This window comes from Pipistrellus hanaki (assembly GCF_964339955.1).
Source record: "Pipistrellus hanaki genome assembly, chromosome: 3".
In the NCBI taxonomy this organism is placed as follows: domain Eukaryota; kingdom Metazoa; phylum Chordata; class Mammalia; order Chiroptera; family Vespertilionidae; genus Pipistrellus; species Pipistrellus hanaki.
This window is the reverse complement of record NC_140505.1, coordinates 11,079,268-11,096,729: the sequence shown is the minus strand read 5'-3', so window position 1 is coordinate 11,096,729 and position 17,462 is coordinate 11,079,268. Positions and strand designations below refer to the sequence as shown.

Below are 17,462 nucleotides of genomic sequence, written 5' to 3'. Positions count from 1 at the left end.
CAGCAATTAAGGAAGGAGGCATTCATTAAGAGAGATGCCTGATGACATGGGTACTTCTGCTACAGTCCACCGAACGAAGTGGTGGCCTAACCACCTCAAAGAGTCCACCCCCACAAATGAAATCTTTCTGGTATGAGGGCCTGGATAATGCCTATTTGTGTAAATGAGCAGTACCGACAGCGCTAGACTAAGCCCTCACTCCATGAATCTAAGCAGCTTTGCCCTGGCATCTGTTTATGGTGTTAATGAGAGCTAAGGCTTGTAAATCCTTCTTTTGTGTTTCATGCATCCATACTTCAGAAAGAGCTGCAGAAGATGCTCCCAGATGAGGCTTTCTCCGCTTTTATGGCGGACATAGACAGAGAAGAATCATTTGAAACAGCTTTGCTCTAACTAAAATACAGAGAATGTCTGAAAGCACAGAATTATAAAGCTGTGACAACTGTGCTCTGTGAGGGAGGAGCTGACAGACCTCTGACCATAGCAGCTCTGGCAGCTGACTGACTACTACTGGTTACTTCACCTGCTTATGCCATTAATGCACCATTATTAAGATCTGCTTAATGCTAGTCAAGTAGAAAGACTTTTCTGAACAAAAGATCTTACCTGACAGTACTTTCCAAAGCACACAAACAACCCATTAGATATATAATAGATTTTTTTTCTTTAAAATGATTTTTTAAACTTTTCCCACATAAATGTCATATAGTGGCTTTTTAAACACAATGATGTGAAGGTCAGGCAGGTGTAAAATCCATGCTTTTCATTTTTAAAAATTATTTTTCTGATGTCACCTGGGGTGGTCAATACATTGATTGTGGAGGGAGGGGGGGAAAGAGAGTATTTCATATACTCAGAAGACAGAAAAATAAGATGAAATACATGATACTTAGACACTTTTGTCTGCACAAACCACCTAGTTATAATTAGACCATGCAGTATACTCCCCACTTTCAAAAAGCATGTGGGTAGTTGATTTCTAGCCAAGAATAACATGACAATCATGTTATTGTTACTGTCTTCTTTATTTTCTTGCGAGCAAAGAAAGTTTATGCTCTTTCGCCTTTTCTGTCTTCTACGATCTTCTTTCAAAATATTGCTTTCAAGATTACAACATAGACAGAGAAGAATCATTTGAAACAGCTTTGCTCTAACTAAAATACAGAGAATGTCTGAAAGCACAGAAAAAAAAAAATCACCTGCATTCTAGTCAGTATTTACATTTGGATTTCGTAGGTTTATGCAGATGCATTCCACTTAAGGGCCATACAAGGAATATAAGCGAACTTGCTTTTGACTTATATTAATGAATATGTTTGTATCCTAAAAACCAGGTAACTTTCAAATATATTCAAAGTGAAGATGATTTTAATGTTCTCCTTCACAGTGAGCTAAAGCTAGATCACTGCCTTACTTATACTGTCTTCAGCCCGTGGTAGAGAGAGCCTCCTACATTTCTGAGGTTTATGAACCACTCTGTGTGGCTGCTCTGGCTAAAGCGTTTAACTTTCTTCCAAATCAGTGTTTGCCATTCAGCACATGATAGTGATTAGGCGGCTGGAACAGGTAATGTGCCCTTCAATGTATAGACACTCTGCACACATACATGGACATGTATATGACCGAGAGGTTTCTGTTATCATACCCACTGGACCTGGCATGCCTGGATGGCCAGGTTGTCCAACGAAGCCTCTATCTCCTTTTTCACCTGGGGGTCCGGGAGGCCCTTTAAAAAATAAATTATAATTACAGATTGCAGTTTTAAAACACAGGTAAAATGAACTTGTCATCTATGAAGATAATTGTATAAGTAAATACAGAGTTTGTTATTTGTTATACAATAATGCAGAATAAATTAAGACTAAAGCGTACCCATATTGAGTCTTGCAATGCCCTATCCTGGTAAAAATGAGCCAGCCCTAAATTGGACAACCTAATTATCTATAAATATTTATGAGCGCCTAGCACTTTTCCTGGTTCTCAGAAGCTGAGGGCAGAGAAGAGACAATGAGTCAATGATGGCACAACCCCATGTGGTATTGTGCACGTGCTTGACATAGTTCACTGTATTGAGTTCCATATTGTGTAAGAAATGTATAAGGACTTATAACTCATGACAGATACCCTCAAGGGAAACAAAACCACATGGACTAGACAAACTAAACAATGTTGAAAGTGACAAACTCCGGTATTTGATAGGTTCAGATCAGCATGGGTAGCAGCAATATTTGAAAAGGCTTTATTGAGGGCGTGGGATTTGCAGGATATTTTGAACACCAAGTAGAATGACATGAAAGAAAATTCTGGGTAAGTGGGAGAGATGTGGGGAATGGCAGGCAGGTGAAAATGAATAGTTTTTCAAGTAAAATATTACTTGAAAATATTACTGAGAAATAGATCTATTTATCTATCTAATTGGAGGGGTTGCAGGGAATATTAATGACTAGTTGGCCTCATAATTTTCAAGATGTCCCTGAATACTGAGTAAGAGCAACACTAATACAGTCATTTGAATTTTCTGTGCCCAGTAAAAGCATATATAAGATATGTGTTGATCATTTCTTTAGAATGATGGTACTGAGCATGTCTTTAGAACCTAAAGGTATCCTACTAGTATTCTCTCTTCCATATAGAGTGCACAGGGCAAAAATATTATTCCCTATCTGTAAAGTGAAACACTTAGCAATTTTCTTTTCTGCTCTAAGAAGAAGAAACAAACCAGATGCATCATCCTATACTGTATAATAAAAGGGTAATATGCAAATTGACCATAAAGGTGGACCGACCAGGAACGACTGGTTGCTATGATGCACACTGACCACCAGGAGGCAGACACTCAATGCAGGCGCTGCCCCCTGGTGGTCAGTGCACTTTCACAGGGGGAGCACCACTTAGCCAGAAGCTGGCTCATGGTTGGCCAGTGCAGTAGCTCCTGCCTTCACTGTAGCTTTAAGGATGTCCAATTAATGGCTTAGGCCCAGGGATTCTGGGCTGCCAGAGGGATATCTAACTGCCAGCTTAGGCCTGATTCTCCACTCCCCACTCCCAGAAGCAGGCCTAAGCCAGCAGGTGGACAACCTCCAAGGGGTCCCAGACTGCAAGAGGGCCCAGGCTGGACTGAGGGGGCCCTCCCCCCCTGATTATGAGGGGACACCCCCCCACACACACACACATACCACAAGTGCACGACTTTTCATGCACCGGGCCTCTAGTCTATATATATAAAAAGCTAAGTGACTTGACTGTCCATCTACCCAACCAACTGGCCAGTACAGATGACATGCACTGGCAATTTAAAAATAAGCGTTGACTTGTGCACGCACAATACATATAAAGCTCTTGCCAATTGCATGTGCGTGTTTCAATCTGTCATTGTCAATCGTGAATTTGGTTGACACTCTATTATAAAGGGTGAATAGTGATATTAAAGTATTTCTTCTAGCCCTAACCGGTTTGGCTGAGTGGATAGAGCATTGGCCTGCGGACTGAAAGGTCCCAGGTTCGATTCTGGTCAAGGGCATATACCTTGGCTACAGGCACATCTCCAGTAGGATGTTTGAGGGAGTCAGCTGGTCAATGTTTCTCTCTCATTGATGTTTTTAATTCTTTATCCCTCTCCCTTCCTCTCTGTAAAAAAATCAATAAAATATACATTTTTAAAAATATTTCTTCTAATTAATTTTCTTTCAATGTGCATGAATCCTTGCACCAAGCCACTAGTAGAATGTTTTAAAAGAGGCATTTTCAACTGCTTTGGTTTGGCCACATACAAAGCCCAAGGACAATGCACAACTACAGTTAGCATCATTGGTTAGAGTGGTTTGTTTACAAATTCTAATTACGTTTGGAGATGTAACAATGGAAGAATTCTGAGAGGTGGCCACATAAATAGGTAAAGATTATTTCATGAGTAAGTATATTCATCCATTTCCTTTGTTTCATTTGAAGTCCTTGTTTTTGCTTCTCTCTATTTTTCTGATCTGTTCCATTTTTTTTTAAGGTATAACTTGTGTTTTGGAACCTTCCTTTCCTGCTTACACAGTTTTCACATATCATTGTTCTTCTCAATTGTACATTGTCCTTTTTTTTTCATATGCAACATTGAACAGTAATGTTTTGTTTTATTTTCATTACAAAAGCAACTCTATTCTAGAAAATATAAAAGCCTAGAAAAGACATGAGAGAAAAATATAATTTATAATTCTATCATCTTAAGACAACAGCACTGTACATTTTTCTTGTATTTGTGTATATGTTGTCCATTTTTGCACATTTTTCACATAATCATCATGCAAACTACATACTACTGTGCATTAAATAATTAACTAGCAAATTCTCCTAAGCCATAGCTTATTGTTGGAAACATATATTTAGATGTTCCACAAGAAATATGATTCTACTAGTATATCAGTGGGGATCTGTGTGCATGTCCTAATCTATGTGAAATGCAGTTCTTCCCAACAATGGGAGTTTAATTTCCCACCATGCACACAGCAGCAGGTCATTTCCACACCGTGATGATGGAGGGGTAAGCAGGACAGAGAGATTCAATTTGCATCCTGAGTTTCTCTGATCAATTGAAAGGAAGAAATCCATGGTACCCAAGGATGGTGTTTTTTTGTTTTTTTTTAAAAAGTGGACAAGCAAAAACTTTGATTTAATCACTCGGCCTCTCTAAAGCAGAGAAAATTAGAACGTGTGAGACAAGAAATGAAGGGCATACAGACTAGATCTAGGCTCTTAGCCTCTGAAATAAAAAGTTTTCACCATTTCTGTGGTACGTAAGAAATGAACTTCATAATCACTATCCTTTCAGTTATTTTGCATGTAACTATGTATAATAACCGCATACAACTCTAAGGTTGGAGCATTAGTTCAATCATAAGGAACATTATGCTAAGTGAAATAAGCCAAGCACAAGTTCCATATGATTTAACTAACAAGGAAAATAGAGACAGACTCATAGACAGAAAGCAGGCTGACTGCTTGGCAAGGAAGATGGGGGTTGAGAGGTGGCGGGATTGAGCAGAAGAGAAAAATTAAGAGAAAGAACTCATGGACACAGATAACAGTGCAGTGTTACACTGGGGGAAGGAGGATGTGGGTGAAGGTAAATGAGGGGATGGGGGATAAATGGTGATGGAAAAATATATATATATATATATATATATTGATATATACACTTAAATAAATAAGTATATCAGAAAAAAACATGTTATTTTATTATATTCTGAGTTAAAAATCCCCCTCTTTCTGTTTTAATGTAATCATACTGATACTAATTGGCAGTTACAAAATAGTTGTAATAGGTAAAGTACAGCAAAGGGACTACAGTCAGTAACACTGTAATACCTGTGTACAGTGTCAGGTGGGTAGTAGAAGATTAATCAGGGGATCACTTCATAAGTTACATAAAAGTCTAACCATTATCCTGTATACCTGAAACTAACGTAACATTGATTGACAACTGTAACTGAAAAATAAAAAATAATTTAAACAGTAAGTAAATAAAGGCATTTCTTTAAACAACAAAGACAATAATAATCACCTGATACCAGGTATCTGAATCTCAAAGTAAGGGAATCAGGTTAATGTTTCCCTTAAGGAGTTTTAACTAGGTATGTTAGATGCTACTTCTTTGTTCTTATTTTTCTTTTTTTTCCCTTTTAATATTTTTTATTGATTTTTCACAGAGAGGAAGAGAGAGGGATAGAGAGCTAGAAACATCGATGAGAGAGAATCATCGATCAGCTGCCTCTTGCACACCCCCTACTGAGGATGTGCCCACAACCAAGGTACATGCCCTTGCCCTGAATCGAAGCCGGGACCTTTCAGTCCGCAGGCTGACGCTCTATACACTGAGCCAAACTGGTTCCGGCTGTTCTTATTTTTCATATAACATTAATGTCAGTCACTATATTATATTTTATTTTTAGCCATTGTTATATCTCTTCTATTGCTATGAACAAAATGTAATATTTAAATAAATGTTTTGTGTCTTAAATAGTTTGAGCATATAAAAGTACACAGATCATAAACCACTTTTCTCTTAGCCTCTTGCATAGAACTTTTGAACACATAATGCTCTCATGCTACTTTCCAAAACTGTTTTCCTTTCCATCTCTAGTAGTTCACATGCCCGTCATCCCTCAGCTGACGATTCTAGATATTTTGTAATCTGGTCTGAAAGTATTTTGTATATTTCACCCTCATATTTCCTTCAGTCAGCTTAAAAATTGTGTATCTCTATATCTATCTATCTGTCTATCTATCTATCTATCTCTCCAATTCAACTATAAAGAAATGTAGCAATCTACTCTGCCATGTTATGGGGGGGAAAAAAGAATGAAGATCTTTAAATTAGGAGACTTAGAGTCGATCATAGTCACCTTCTTTGTTCTGAGTTACTATTTTGCCTCTCAAAATTCTGTTCCATAATCACAACAATATCATCTATGTGCATAAGTAAATGGAAATAATGCTAAATGTCAACTCCCTTGCTAGCATATGTCAAAAAAATGAGATTGGTATAGGTCAAAATATATTATTTGCCCTAGTTCAAAAAGCTGTAAGCATTCACATTAATTTTTTTTCCATTTTATACCTCCTAACTGCAAAGTTACAGGAATAATTATTAAATGCTACAGCAAAAATATTCCATGAACAATTCCCTTTATAAAATACACATAAAAATCCACTATTTAGCTCCTTCTCTATAATTTTTTTTTTAAAAAAAAGAAAACAGATTTCTACATAAGTCCAAGAAATGTGCTGATTTAGGACACTCAGTAATCATAAATATTATAGATCAACATTATGCAGTTTACTGACAGAGCAATCCCAGGCATACCATTATTTTAAATCCTCAGATGATAATATAGCACTAATATCTGCAGAAATTTCCAGTTATGTTTCATGTCCTAATTATTATGATAATAAATTATTTGTTCGCCATCTTGCCTCATATTGAGTTCAAATCTTAATAGGGTCTAACTACATACACCTGTCCCCTTGTTTTGTATTCTCCCAGTGTTCATACTCACTGACTTAGATATATTTAATCTGGAAAATTCTTAAAGATTCCTTAGTCAAACATACTTATAGAGGGTCAGAGAGAGTGAGTTATTCAAGACCTTAAAGCTAATTGGGTAAAACCAGAGCTAGAACCCTTCCTTCCTGACATCCTAGGATAGAGTATTCCAAATTTAATCGACTTCATTTTTGACATCTGTTCTTCCATTATTCCTGAGATTAGTTTTTCCTTCATTGTGGCTAAAGACACATCAATCTATTTTTAAATTCCAATAATTAATTGCACACAAATCTCCAAATTTAAATACAATCAATTGCTTATTCTTCTTCCTTACCATGAAATACTGTATATTTATTTGGTGCTTTTAGATGTTGGAATAATGCATTAAAAATTTTCTAAGTGAACATTATGTTAATTTTTTTCACTACAGAGACATATTTTATTTCTCTTAGCTTCCTGCCTCAGTGTTCACCAACTTTAAGTCATGCTGTCCCCTACTCTCCACCAAACTCTGTTTACCATTTTAATAATTTAGTCCTTTACACTTTACTTACTATAATTAGCTGAGAAATGTATTAAAACATCTTTACTTATTTTATCTTTACAGTTATTTAACCATTGTTAATATAAAGAAAAGGACAAAAAGTAATGATATGATCCTACAAACCACAAATGATAAAGAACTCATTAATTTATACTATATATATATATATATCTGGGTTGTAGTTTTAAAATTTGTATTTATAAATGTATTTTGTGGTAAGATGCTATAAATAATGTAGAAATAGTCCTTCATTTTAAGAAACTTACTGTTTCCAAGAAGACCTAACATTTCACTGTTAGGTAGTATGAGATTCTTTCATATATGACAACTAGTAGCCTTACACATGAATCGATGCACCAAGAGCTCTCCGCCACCCTTCAGTAGGTCTCTGCCCACTGCCCCGCCCTCCTGTAGTCCCCCAGGTCCCCGTCATAGCTTGCTGCCTCGTCCTCCTGTAGCTCCCTCTGCTCCCCACTCCCCTCACCACTTCTGCCCTTCCTCCTCCTGTAGCTCTCCACTGCCAGCTTGTAGCTTGCTGCCCCACCCCCCTGCTGATCCGTGATCTGGTCCTTACATGGTCAGTTGTTATACTTCATGGCATAACAACCATTTGCGTATTACATCTTTGTTATATTGGATCATATTAAGAATACTCCTGTGAAAAAATACTTATTGTTCAATATTAAGCAAAATATAAATGTCAGCAATAGTATTACTATGGTGTAACTAGAGAAGGCTTCATGTAAAAGCTCAGATATTAGGTGGACATTGAATGGTAGATATTTTCAGATACTAACAGAAGACAAAAGATATTATTCCAAGTGAAGTAAAAGACCCAAGGAAGGATGTATGAAAGTATTGGGTATGTTATAATTACAGTAAAAGCAATTGAAATATTTGGGATCAAAAAGATAAAAGGAGAGCACGAGACATTAAAAAATAGTTAAGAAACACATTACAGAATACCGTAAATGCCAAAAGGAGACATATGTATAATTAGGAGGAAGTGAAAGGCTTTTTGTAATCTAGGTTCCCTTCAAGAACACTGCATTCTAACAAGAATGTAGAAAGGATTATAGTGTGAAAGATTGAGGCAGGAAATAATTGGGAGTCTATTTCAATTGTCTGGGAGAGCAGTAATAAAAACAGTTTATACAAGTATATAAAGGGTAGAACATAAGAACTAATAGCCTTGGGAGAAAGAATAAAAAATAATTAAATATTACAATATATCCCGGAAACTTGGAAGAATGCTATTGCCATTATAAAGTGTAACTTGACAAGATAGTACTAAAAATTAAAAAAAATAAAAGTACTAGTTTCACTTATTCATTCAATACATATATAGTTGCTCACCTACTATATATCAGGTGCTCTAACATGTGCTAGAAAAGATGGTCAAGACAAGATTCAACTTCCTGGAGCTCACATTCTACTGAAAGATATATGATAAACAAATAGCAAATGAAAGTGGAAAACAATTTCATATAGCAATAAGTACTATGAGGAACTTAAAGTAAGTAAGAGATGGAGAGAAGAATGAGAATGAGGAAGGGAGAACTTATCTCTAAAAAGGTGATTTTGAGTGGAGGCAAGAAAAAATGATGAGGTAAGGGAAGGACATTTCAAGACAGAGAGAGTCTAGTGTTCATTCTAGATAGCAACAAGTGAAACTAGCACTTCCTCCTTATTAACTTACACTTTTTAAAAAAAATGCTCACATGAGAATATGTTCTTATTGGAGAGAGAGAGAGAGAGAGAGAGAGAGAGAGAGAGAGAGAGAGAAGAGAGGAGAGAGGAGAGAGGAGAGAGGAGAGAAGAGAGAAGAGAGAAGAGAGAAGAGAGAAGAGAGAAGAGAGAAGAGAGAAGAGAGAAGAGAGAAGAGAGAAGAGAGAAGAGAGAAGAGAGAAGAGAGAAGAGAGAAGAGAGAAGAGAGAAGAGAGAAGAGAGAAGAGAGAAGAGAGAAGAGAGAAGAGAGAAGAGAGAAGAGAGAAGAGAGAAGAGAGAAGAGAGAAGAGAGAGAACCACGGATGTGAGAGAGAAACATTGATTGATTTCCTCCCACACAGACTCTGACTGGGGACCGAATCTGCATCCTTTAGGTATGTGCCCTGATGAGAAATCCCTTTTGGTGTATGGGAGGACCCTCCAACCAACTGAGCCACTGGGTCAGGGCTTAACTCACACCTTTTAATGGCATTTTCATTCTTCCAGATTTCTAAGCTAGGCAGAGGGAAAATTAGAAAATAAGGGCAGATAAGGAGATGAGCGCCAGACCAAGTAGAAATTAAGATTTTCTTACATGTCCAATAGCGAGATATTGGAGCATCTTAGCTTGAAAGAAGGAAGTTCTAACGATATTTTTAAACTAGAGGCCTGATGCACAAAATTCGTGCAAGAGTAGGCTGCCAGCACAAGGTTCCCTCTGGCATCTGGGTCCTGGGCTTCCCTCTGGCACCTGAGACTGGTGCTCCCCTCTGGCCACAGACAGTCACCCAGGTCCGGGGCTTCTCTCACAGCCCTGGCTTCATCCAGAAGGTCGTGTGGAAGGAGGTCTGATCTAATTAGCATATTACACTTCTATTATGATAGAAGACTAGAGGCCTGGTGTACGAAATTCGTGCACTTGGGGTGGGGGGCCCTCAGCCCCGCCTGTGCTCTCAGGGAGCGGGGCCTAAGCCAGCAGGCGGACATCCCTAGCACTGCACCGGAGGCAGGAGACTCCCGCCACCACCACTGTGCTCACTAGTACTGAGCCCAGCTTCTAGCTGAGTGGTGCTGTGGGAGCGCACTGACCATCAGGGGGCAGCTCCTGCATTGAGTGCCTGCCCTCTGGTGGTCAGTGAGCATCATAGTGACTGGTCATTCCGTCATTTGGTCAATTTGCATATTAGCCTTTTATTATATAGGATATGTTTTTATTAATTTTAGAGAGAAAGGAAGGGAGAGAGATAGAGAGATAGAAATATCAATGAGAGGAATACTGATCAGTTGCCCTCTGCAATGCCCCCTACTGGGGATTGATCCAGCAACGTGGAATGTACCCTGACCTGGAATCAAACCATGACTTCCTGGAACATAGGCCAACTCTCAAGCACTGAGCACCCCAGCCAGGATAATGACATTTTTTTATAGCACCCTTTTGCTCTAAATTATGTAGAATGAATTAAGAGTACAGTTAGGCCAAACAATTGGGAAACTGATGGAGTGCATCAAATTGGAGTATAGTTGCTTGAATTAGAATAGTAGCAGAGGAGATAGTAAAAACAAATTTTATTTGAAATATTGTGAGTTAACAGGACTTATAGATGGATTTGATGTAGGGAGTGAGAGGAAGATGTCAAAGATAATTTCCAAAATGTCTGAGAGAGTAACAAATTGAACAATGCTACAATAAACAAATACGACTGGAAAAGCAACAGATTTGGAGGTGGATAGAGCGGGATGCTCAAGAATCAATGATTTAGATTTGGATTTTTAAAGTTTAGGATCTTTATTTGAAATCTAAAGTGTAGTTGTCTAATTATTAGAGAGAAATCTGATTAATTGAAAATTCTCTTTATCATCTATTTTAATGTAATAATTAAAGAATATATATGTGTTTTCTATAAGTAAGCTACACTACAGAGTAATAAAAAAAAAATCCCTGCAATCTAAGAAATAGGTTTCTAATCTACATTCTACCAGACTCATTCATCTACTTCCATTTCAAAGATAAATATTTAAAAACATAATATGAACTTTGTATGTTTCATTAACCTGAATTTAAAAATAAGCTTTCTTATTGTATATGTATATATCTATAAATATACATTATTTACTTTCTCTGAATTGTGAGCATTGGAAGCAAAAATGTACTCTATATAGTCTTCTGGGACTTATTACTAAAAAGAGACGAACCTAAAAAAAAAATCCCAAAGGTTGAAAGTAAAAGGAAAAATACTAACAATTAATTAATTAGAAACTAGTGTAAAAATATTAATTTGCAAATTTACCTTGCTTTACAAACCAATGAAAAAGAAATGAACAAATTCACTTATTTTGGAGAGTTCAAAGACTTTTCTAATTAATAATACAATAGGGTAAAATATAAGAAAGAATCTGGAAGTTTTGAAAAAGAGAATTAACAAGCTTGATTTATAGACAGATAGAGAACTTTGTGCCTTACAGAAAACTTGGGATAATGACTCATTAGAACTCATCTCTTACTATTTAAAGGATACCAGGATACTGTTACCTTACCATGTCCTAATATGATCTGAAGATTTCTCTCTACATATTTGTAGTAAATGTATGCTCAAAAACTATTTTTAAAAAATATATATTTTACTGATTTTTCACAGAGAGGAAGGGAGAGGGATAGAGAGTTAGAAACATCTCTGGGGATGTGCCTGCAACCAAGGTACATGCCCTTGACCGGAATTGAACCTGGGACCTTTTCGGTCCACAAGCTGACACTCTATCCACTGAGCCAAACCAGTTTCGGCTGTTCAAAAACTATTTTAAGTCATAGGATTTTGGAGATCAAATCTCATGTGTATCATTACATTTTAAAATATCATTTTCTGGAAGAAAGAGAAGTTATTTTACCTTGAATTAAAGTGATATTTTTCAGTGTCTGAGAATGTTCCCAATCTTTCAGTCTAAGATCATTAGTGATGTTGTTCAACAGTTTCACTTCTCCTTTGATTTCCTGTTCCAAAAGTGCTTGTTTTTCTTTCATAGACATAATTTCTGCTGATGCATTGTGCACACGCTCCTCTAATTTAGTCCTTTCCTGTGAAGCATAAGCAAGCATCCACAATTTTTGTTACACCATTATTTATAAAATATGTAAGTTTAAGAAATCCTGGAAGCCAGGCTTTTAAAAAAATATATATAATATTACAAGAATATTATGGAATAAGAATACAAAAATTAGAGAACCATTTTAAAAGATTCTTTGGTTTTAAGCATTTCCTCTTTTGACTGAACAACTGAATATTCACACCCTCTGCCCTGATCCCACCTAGTTGAATATATCTAAGGTATTCTAGTTCCAAATATATAGATGTCAAAACACAACCAACTTTAAAACACTTGTGATATGATTTTTAATTTATCTCAAGTAAGGCTTTTTTATACTGTACTTATAGTAAAATTTAGTATTCCAATTCTGTGAATTTGACAGATTTGAATATATAATTGTTTTATATCAGTAACAAAGTTTAGTGCCATATTTCCCAGTGGAAATGAACATTCAGGATCGCTTTTCATATTCAATATAATTTCAACTAGCATATTAACAATATCTTATTTTTAATTTTTATTGCCTCTGTATTTGAGATTTCATTATTATTTTGATTTTAATGGCATTTAATACCTGCATGCATATATGCATATACTAGTATAGAGAGATTGTGAACAAGCGAGATAGTACTTGTTTGATCTGGGACATGCTTTAATTTTTTAGTCAATAATATATTTAATTTTTTATTCAATAGTATAGGTACCTATTATAATACTGAGAGGCTGCCTTATATTTAATAATTTAGTAGAATTATACTGTATGTATTTTTCATAGTTTATTTGATTCCTATTAGAGTTTTCAGCTGCACCTATCTTACAACTTTAAATAATGCTATAATGAACATCTTTAGAAAATTTTTTATTGATTTCAGAGAGGGAGAAGGAGAGAGAGATAAAAACATCAATGATGAAAAAGAATCATTGATCGGCTGCCTTCTGCATGACCCCTTCTGGGGATCAAGTCCACATCTTGGGCATGTGCCCTGACTGAGATTGGAAACATGACTTCCTGGTTCATAGGTCAACAGGTCAACGTTCAACCAGTGCACCACACTGGCTGGGCTGAACATCACTTTATATATATGTGTGTGTTTCTGTTTCTATAAGGCAGCTTCCTGAAAGTGAATCTGATCCAAGTGTGTAAATAATTAAAATTTTTGTTCAATACTCTCAGCCTGTCATCCAAATACTTGATATCATTTAAAAATCTTATTAATTGTACATTAGTGCCTACTTTTTGCACATAAATTCTTGGCATTATCAATATATTTCCCTTGGCAGAGTAAAAGTAGACACAATAAATTCTTAATACTTAATTTGCTTTTCAACTATGATAAAGTTAAATACCAAATCATAATTTTTTTTTATATTTTTCTTTATTACTTTTTCTTTCAGGTCTTTTCTTGGTTTTCTGTTGTGCATTGGCCTTTTCTCTTGCTGATCTACCAAACCTTTTTATCTATTTTGATAATGTTTTGTTTCTTTGTTTTACTTTTATCACAGAGTGGAGCAGTTTTGACATAGACCATGTAGTCCCAAAGCTAAATATTTATCTGACCCTTAAAAAGAAACTTTTGCTGGCAATTGGTCTAGAATATATCCTGCTCTTTTGTCTTGTATATTTGATGCTATTATGATAATACATTCAAATTTTAATTTTTAAATTATAGTTAATTTACACATAAAAGTTATGTATACTTCCTAGGAGTGACAAAGTAACTATTTTAAACTAGGTTTGTTAGGTTATCCATGTGCAGGATGAGGATAAATGGGGGGGGGGGGGTGTAAAATTTACAGTGCCCACCTCCCCATATCTGCTAAGGTAATCTAAAAATCATAATTGGTTTAGGCAGCCACAAGAGATGCTATACCAGGTTTTATTATACTAAAATACCTTGAGAGGCTATATCCAATGGAAAAACATTTTCCTTTTTGCTGGGAATCTAGAAAAGAAACTAGATTGAGACCTGGTAAGTTTCTGAATGGAATCTAAGTAGGTAGGATGATGTTCAATCAGGGTTTATAACGTTTGATCTCCTGCTCCAATGAGGAGATAGGAGCTAAATGAATTCAGTGTCAGCATGCGGCCTTCCAATCAGAAAGTTCTTACCTCTTGTTGTTTAACTGCATTCTGTTGGACTTTGCCATTCAGTGTTTCAATACTGAGCTGCAAAGCAAGTAATGTGCTGTTCAGACTTATTAATGACTTGAAGATTTCGTCTATTTCATTTCCATGTTCCTGGACTGAGGAAGCCACGGTTCTCAGTTGGAGAAGAACATCATCAAATCTTTCATTAGTCATTGCACTGACATTTTGGAAATGCTCTGAATCTAGGAGATTGGCTTGTGCATCTGAAATATACTGGATTCTTTTCTCCATGCTGCTCAAGTTTCCTGTGACAACTTCTCGGAATTTTATATCCTCTTCACGGTCATTTCCTTTTCCCATCAGACTCTGAGATGAATCACTGGCATTCATTGAACCAACTGTGCAATTCTTCCTTTCCCATTTTAGGAGTTGAGCTATGTATTTAAGAAAAAATAAGCAGAGTCATGGCCTGGCTCCTTAGATGCATACCAGTATATCATCCCATTCTAACATTCTGAACGCTATCCCAAATCAGGTATTTATTTTAAATAGACATGTATGAACCACAGTAGGTATATTGCTGAGAGGGTGACAGTCTCCTATTCCCAATTTACTTTAGAATTTATTCCAGGATTAAGCCATTCTTTTTGAATTGCTGCTTATAAGGATCTCCTGGACCATTGCATTTGGCTTTCCCAGTAAGAGAGATTCACAGATTATAAAGTGCATTTAACCCTACTCCTTGGGTCTGTCATTAAGATAAAATAACAGAGTATCTGAAGTTAGCATGTTGAATATAGTAGTTCTTATTAAGATATATGATGATAATAACAATAAAGTTTGTAAAGTAGAAGTATTAGTGCTATTTACTAATAAATTAGTACTATTTACTAATAAGTTTATGAATAAATTGTTGGTTCATCTTCCTCATCATATCATTAAGAATTGTCATTTTCAGTTTACACAGGCCTAATTTATAGTTGGTGGAACAAAAAATTGGGCAAATAATATTCTTACTTTAAAAGGTATTGTTTTTCTAAGCTTAGTCTTTATCTACTATGAAATATTTATTCATAGCAAAAATTTAGAGAAATGAATAATAAGAAAAAACTATTTAACATTGATCTTCTTCCAAGTTAAATGCTAACATTTTGGTGTATAGCAAATCTGACTCTGTTTTCACTATCATATTATTATTATAAAAGCAAGATTATATTTTGGGGACATGTAGAGCTGAGGATATGTACTTCCAAATGGACATATATTCTCTAAACAAGCTAATTATCCTTCTGAAATGACCTAGAGCAATATAATATGCTTAAAATTTCAAAAAATGAAAAGCATAAACATTAACTTTGCAGATAAAATAATACATATTTATATAAAATAAAGAAAACATTAAATACCATTTTACCACTAACCAGTGATGGTTAAGATTTTCTTGTTTTTTCATATCTCTATATATTTTTCTCCATCACTTATACCTTTTATCTACATAAATATGTCCTTCATTTATATTTGTTTTATTATATAAATTTTTCCATATCTGACCATTATTAAGCAATAAAAAAATAACTTCACATAGTTTAAAAATATATCTGCATAATCAGTTGTACCTGATCTGTGAGTTTTCTGAGTAAAAATTATATAGCAATAGTATCATCTTTATAGGTTTTTGAGAATTAAATGAAATAACACATGAGAAAACATTTAGTTTCCACCCTTAGCTCAGGATACCTGTTTTATAAATAAGACATTGGTGTTTACACAGGATTAAATTGCCTGATTCTGGATTCTAGTTATACTTCTCATTATTAGTTGGGTTACTCTGGGCAAGTTACTTATCTTCTCCATGCTTAAGTCCTCACAAAGATCTAGAAATAGTAACTATCTCAACAGTAATACTAAGGATGAATGAGATAAGGCATATAGTATATGCAATTAAATCCCAATTTTTAGAAACACACATTATATCCTATTGTTCTAGTTACATTCTCTTTACAATTAAGCGAAATATGACTACATTTTTATATGATCCACAACAAAGGCCATTTTAAGTGTGCATAATTTTATACTTCTTAATTTATCAACAAGTTGGACAAAAAAAAGTATATTTCTTACTAAGATTTTATCCCATTTATTAAGTTAAGTGTGGGGAGTAATTTTTGGATTGACAGCCTCGTTTATGAATTCATCAATACTATGATTTATTTATTAAGCACCTACTAAGTATAAAACACTGGGAATAAGATAGACTGAAATTCAAAGTTGTCCCTAAAAATTTTCCTTTTATGGTGATTATTATTGTTGTCGTTTTTTGTTTGTTTGTTTTTTAGTTAAGAATTCAGGTTCTGAATTAGAACTGGGTTAGCAATTCTTGCTCTTTCCTTTACAAATTGTGACCTTGGGCAAAATAAGGTGTCAATGCTTTCATTTCACTTTTATATAAATGGGGTATTAATAGTCAGTGTTCAAATAATTAAATGAGCTATTGTATGTGAGGTCTTTAGAATACATCCTGGCACATAATAAGCTTTTGGCAAGTTTCAGCTTTTTTGTTATTATTAATATTTTGGATTCACTGGTTGTGACTTGTGCATCTATATGCACATCATTGATATTTAGGGGCAATTAATATTGTGTAATACAAAAGACTGGAGGAAGTTCCATATTGTAATGAGTATAGTAATCTCTGTGCTTTTTTTTATTAGGCATATGGATATAATTATTCAATCATGTAATTTTACTTATACTGGAAAAAATTTCTGTATTATATGGGTAAAGTAACTCTTGTTCACAATATAAGAGAGACACCTGATTTAACAAAATGTAATATGACCAAAGGTTTTTTTTATTTGACATCAAGTTCAACGTGGATTGACAATAAAGGTTACATTTTATTAATATATTTAAAAACAAAACAGTTCTTATTTTCCCAAATTCTGAATGAGAACTAATTTAATCCCTACATTTTTAAAGAATGTTTAATTTTGTATCATAAATCTAGG

General features: G+C 35.1%; 1 protein-coding gene across 1 annotated transcript in view; it reads right to left on the bottom strand.

The window, feature by feature from the left end:
• The window catches only part of MSR1 (macrophage scavenger receptor 1), a gene marked incomplete at its 5' end in the record, with an annotated part of 66,462 nt that overhangs the window by 36,820 nt on the left and 12,180 nt on the right, over positions 1-17,462 (bottom strand). Inside the window, 3 exon segments of the mRNA XM_084877013.1 lie at positions 1,646-1,726; positions 12,168-12,354; positions 14,476-14,888. Coding sequence (XP_084733139.1) covers positions 1,646-1,726; positions 12,168-12,354; positions 14,476-14,888 — 681 coding nt within the window.